Source organism: Lycium ferocissimum, chromosome 10, assembly GCF_029784015.1.
Source record: "Lycium ferocissimum isolate CSIRO_LF1 chromosome 10, AGI_CSIRO_Lferr_CH_V1, whole genome shotgun sequence".
In the NCBI taxonomy this organism is placed as follows: domain Eukaryota; kingdom Viridiplantae; phylum Streptophyta; class Magnoliopsida; order Solanales; family Solanaceae; genus Lycium; species Lycium ferocissimum.
In genome coordinates this window covers 9442734-9447846 of record NC_081351.1, presented here as the reverse complement: position 1 = coordinate 9447846, position 5113 = coordinate 9442734, and the positions used below count along the sequence as shown (strand labels likewise).

General features: G+C 34.8%; 1 protein-coding gene across 1 annotated transcript; it reads left to right on the top strand.

The window, feature by feature from the left end:
* The first annotated feature begins 413 nt into the window (after window positions 1-413).
* LOC132034551 (aspartic proteinase CDR1-like) lies at window positions 414-2481 on the top strand. The gene is made up of 2 exons (XM_059424950.1): window positions 414-1026; window positions 1671-2481. The coding sequence occupies exons 1-2, from the start codon at window positions 436-438 to the stop codon at window positions 2403-2405; spliced, it is 1326 nt and encodes a 441-aa protein (XP_059280933.1). The 5' UTR covers window positions 414-435; the 3' UTR covers window positions 2406-2481.
* Window positions 2482-5113: the final 2632 nt, after the last annotated feature.

Sequence of the window (5113 nt, the reverse complement as noted above, 5' to 3'; positions counted from 1 at the left end):
TAAATTTTCACTCAACATAAATTTTCGCGTTACTAATCAGTAATTTTTTTTTAAAAAAAAAAGTTATGCCAAGTCATTTTTTGGTGATTGAAAGTGACATTTTTACTAGAGAGACTTAACGAGAGAAGTGACATTTTTACCAGAGTGATTTTGTATCCCTTTCCCCTATCCCCTGTGTAATAATAATAAAAAAAAGCTTTAAAAAAAATTGTAAGAGAAAAGTAAAAAATTGAGTGACTTATTGATATAAAAATAAGTTAAGTGACTCTATTAAGTGATTTCACATGTTTGTGTGACTATTTCAGAAATTTACTCTTTCAGGATTAATGTAATCTCCTCAATCTGATTAAAGTAAAATCATAATAACTTCCGTTTGAATAAATGTTCTATAAATATAAACCACATCACACAGAGTCAAAGATAACAAAGCAAAAAATGTCTAAATTGACCAAAACCATGGCAAATTATGTGACACATTATTCATTCTTCATCATCTTTGCTATTCTAGTTTCAATTTTTTCATTCACAAAAGCTATGAACAATGGTTTTAGCATTGATCTCATTCATAGAGACTCACCAAATTCCCCGTTTTATGATCCTTCCTTAAGTTTCACAGAGCGAATGAACAATTCATTTCATCGCTCTTTCAATCGTTCTATTAATTTACGTTCGCGATCCTCTATCATTGTTGCTTCAAACAATGGTGAGTATCTCATGCAGTTCTCTTTAGGTACGCCACCTGTGCGTACCTTAGGGGTCGCTGATACTGGCAGTGACATCACATGGACGCAATGTTTGCCTTGTAAAAAATGTTTCAAGCAGCAAACTCGTCTTTTCAATCCAACAAAATCCTCGACGTACAAACCGTTACCTTGTGGTTCCAAAATGTGTCACGCAACATTTTCAACGTCTTGCAACAGAACAAAGAAGACTTGCGGATATCAGGTCATGTATGGAGACGATTCATACAGCATTGGAGATTTAGCGACCGAGACGATACGATTCGGTTCAAAGAAAAAAGCACAGGTAAGGGTGTCAAATGGGCGGATTGGGCTAAATTTGAACATGTCAAAATGAGTTAAGTAAATAAATGACTCGCCCAAAAGTTACTTGAGCTGAAATGGGCTAAAACTCATAAACCAACCTTCCCAATTCTTACTAAGTTTTAATGTTTTATTTGTTTTCTTATAATTTGTTTGGGTACCTAAAAAAACTTTTTTCCTTATACTGTTATGACTATATATAACATATCAAATATAAACATGCTTTTGAAAAATATTTTGATAAAGTTTTTCATGAGTCAAATCTAGGCTGCATATCAGCCCAGTTTTTCAATGGACTGAATTAAGAGCGTTTAAATGGGCTGAGTTAATAAAATAGGAAAATTTACCTAAATGTACACTTCGATCATCTAGTTTACCAAACATGGCCGAAGTATACACTGTCATATACTTCGACTGTATGGGAAGTGTATAGGTGTTTATATTATATGTATATGTATGTATATTATAGGTATATTTAGTATACTCTATACACTACCTAAACACTATACATAGTCTGTGAACGAGATGGCCTATTAGTATTTGGCTGTAATTTTCTCAATAATATAAATTGGCCATTAACCTGCCCAAATCATGATTTTATGAACTAATTTTGCCACCCTTGCACAGGTCTCGTTGAAACACACAGTTATTGGGTGCGGGCACAACAATGCAGGTACATTCAGTGGGGACAAAGAATCAGGGATTGTAGGCCTTGGAGGAGGGAAATTTTCACTAATTTCCCAAATGGGGTCATCAATTGGAGGCAAATTTTCATACTGTTTAGCTCCATTTCTCAAACACAGTTCTGTTCCAAAAAGCAAAATACATTTTGGTTCTAATGCAGTTATTTTGGGCAGTAAAGTTGTGACAACACCTTTAGCTAAAAAATCTCCAGCAACATTCTATTTTCTCACACTGGAAGGTGTAAGTGTGGGTAAAAAAAGACTGGATTTTCGAAAAGTGGCTTTCTCATATGAAGAAGGTAACATTATTTTGGATACAGGGACAGTATTAACTATGTTTTCGCCCGAAATTTACGTTAAATTAGAAGCAATGGTGAAGGGGCAAATTAAGTTACCAACTGTGGTTGATCCAACAGGTGCACTAAGTTTGTGCTACAAATCTCTGTCCATTGAGAAAATTCCTATCATTACTATGCATTTTAAAGGTGCAGATGTGAAGTTAGGTCCATTTAATACATTTGTGGCGACAAGTGATAGCTCTTGGTGCTTTGCTTTTGCTGCATCATATGGTGTACCAATTTATGGGAATATTGCACAGATGAATTTCTTGGTGGGATATGACTTAAAGAGGAGGCATATATCTTTCAAGGCTGCTGATTGCTCTAAACAGTCGCATTAAATGAGAGTTTAGCAATTGATGTATTATCCAATTATCCGAAATTTTAAAGTTATATATTTTGTTTTCGTTATAAAAAGTTTGCAAAAATTACTTTATGAATGCAAATGTTATATAGGTGAATAACTATATAACCACCGTCCAGTGTAGCAACTAAAAAATATCCGTATAGATTATGTCAATTATATCCGTACGAGAGTTAGATATTTATAGAGTACTTGAAATGAAAAGCGTGAGATGTTTAAATATAGTACACACTTGTGATGCAATTGCCACTATGTGTGGTAACTTCCAATACCATAAAGCTAGTAAATTTCATGGGTGGTCGGGTGTCACAGTGGGCAGACGTTAGGGTTGGAGGCATTTTTGTTAACTTTGTTAACAGTAGGGCAGATTTGGAAGAAAAGTGAAATGGAGGGTAACTGTGTACTATAAACGAAAATACAGGGGCAAATCCAGCCTTTTTCCCTATTTTTTTTTTAATTTTTTTTTTTATCTCATCCTTTAAAGTTCTAATTTTTTTTTTTTTTTTTTTTTAATCTTTTCTAATAAAAGACTACCATCGTGGTGAAGGGTTCAGCCTCGATCCTGACCTGTATATATATCACAAAGAAATAGAACATGAAAGAAGATATATACCCCTTTAAAGTTATATTCTAGAACTTCTTTTTCACAGATATATGCCAAGAGCCTCATCTATGCTCTTGGTCATACCAAAAATAAATAAATTATAGTATGATCAAGTATCATGAATAAAATAGAAAAAAGAAAAGTAGAAAGAGAATCAATGTTGGAAATATTTTTATGCTTTACGTGTTTGCTTTGTATCACTTTCAATATGTACATTTAATCAAAGTAAGAAACAGAGTAATAAGATGGATTTTATCCCAGCAGCAAGACGGACTCACCATTCAGTATTTTGCGGACGTGGTTTGCCTCAGGTTCCATTTCGCATAGTTCAAGGGCAAATTTGACCCCAACTATTAATGGAGGGCGAGTCTATTTCATTTCGTACAGTTCAGGAGCAAATTTGATCCTTTACCCTTAAATTTATTTACAGATTTGGGGAAATCTACATGACGTGGCAAACTACTACTACTAATTATGTTTAATAGCTATAGTTTGAATTAATTACTTCTTATAGCTAATAGTTGTATGTTAATGACACTTATTAGCTATTAAGGTAAAATAAGTTGAACACATGTGTGTATCCCAACTCTCTAAGTCAGATACTCTCTCCTCCTCTCTCTCTCTCTCTCTCTCTCTCTCTCTCTCTCCTTCTCTCTCTCTCTAACGTTTGGTTCTCTCTTCCTCTCAATCTTCTCCGGGGAGTCTAATAGTTGTCGCCGTCGCCTTTGCCGTTGAATCTAACTTTAGGGTTTTGGATTATTAACAATTCATTTGATTTTTGTATGGATTTGTGTGGTGGCGGTCAGGTCTGTATGGTGGGAGTGACAGTGACTCAGATCTGCTCGACGAGATGGGTGGAAGTGGATGAGGGTTGTTGGTGGCGGTGGTTGGAGGTTGTTGGTGGCGGTCAAATCTGTATGGTGGTGGTTTGACCCATCTCGTCGGTCGTTGGAGGGTTGTTGGTGACAGTGGTTGGAGGAAGAGGTGGAGGCATCGGGCAGATCTGAACCACCGCCGTCTCTCTAATCTCTATTTTTCAGATTTGACCTGAAAATACAGTGTATTTTATTTCCTGTATTCGAAGGAGATATTTTTGTATACAAATGAATACAGTGAATTTGAAGTGTATTTTATTTTTTTCTTGTATCTCAAATTCGAGTGTATTTTATTTCTTTTTGGGGTGTATTTTATTTCCTGTATTTAGTATTTGAGTGTATTCGTTAATTTTTAGTGCAAAATTTAGTGTTTGGGGATGTATTTTGAGGTTTTTTTTTTTTTTTTTTTTGGTATACAACAGATTTAATTTAGTTTAATCTGGACCTGGTGGGTTCCAGCCATAGTTTGCTAATAATACATCGATTTTAGAGTCCTAGTTATAATGATTTTGTATCATTTTATTTTCTGGTTAAACTACAAAATATAATAAATGTCATAAAAGGAGAATTTGAAAAGAAAAAAAGAAAAAGTACGTCTGATTGCAACCAAGTTGGAAATGGAAAACGAGAAAAATGTTACTCTAGTATCCTAGATAGAAATTGAAAGTTCGACATGGAAGGAAAAGAGAAAGGGAGAAAAATATAAGCGTAAGAGTTTGTTAGTTTTTAGTAGTGAAATCGAAGTACAAAGTTAATTAATAAAATTAGGACACACCTAAAGTTGCAAAGTTGCAACGTGAGAGTTTCTTTGATTTTCTTTTCTTTCATATTTTTTAACAAAAAATAAGTCAGCTTACGCGCGTGATCAATCGATGGACAAGGAAATTGTGTGAATAATGAGACCGGTCAAACCTAAAGTCAAGGTTCCTCCTCTTGACTTGCGAATTCGACCGACTGACACTAAACTACTTGTCACTTTCGCATGAAAAAACGATCTCTCCTCTCCTTATAAACGTTCGCTTTCGCCTCCTCTCCCTTTCGACTTGCATTCATGTTCATAGTCAAACAAGAAAGAAAAAGTGTAGTAGATAGTGATCGCTTTGAGTAACATCAACGGGGATGAAGATGGAAAGTAACCTATGACACCGGGGAATAACACATTATTAAGTTTTTCTATGTCTCGATTTTACCCCGATTCCGCTAATC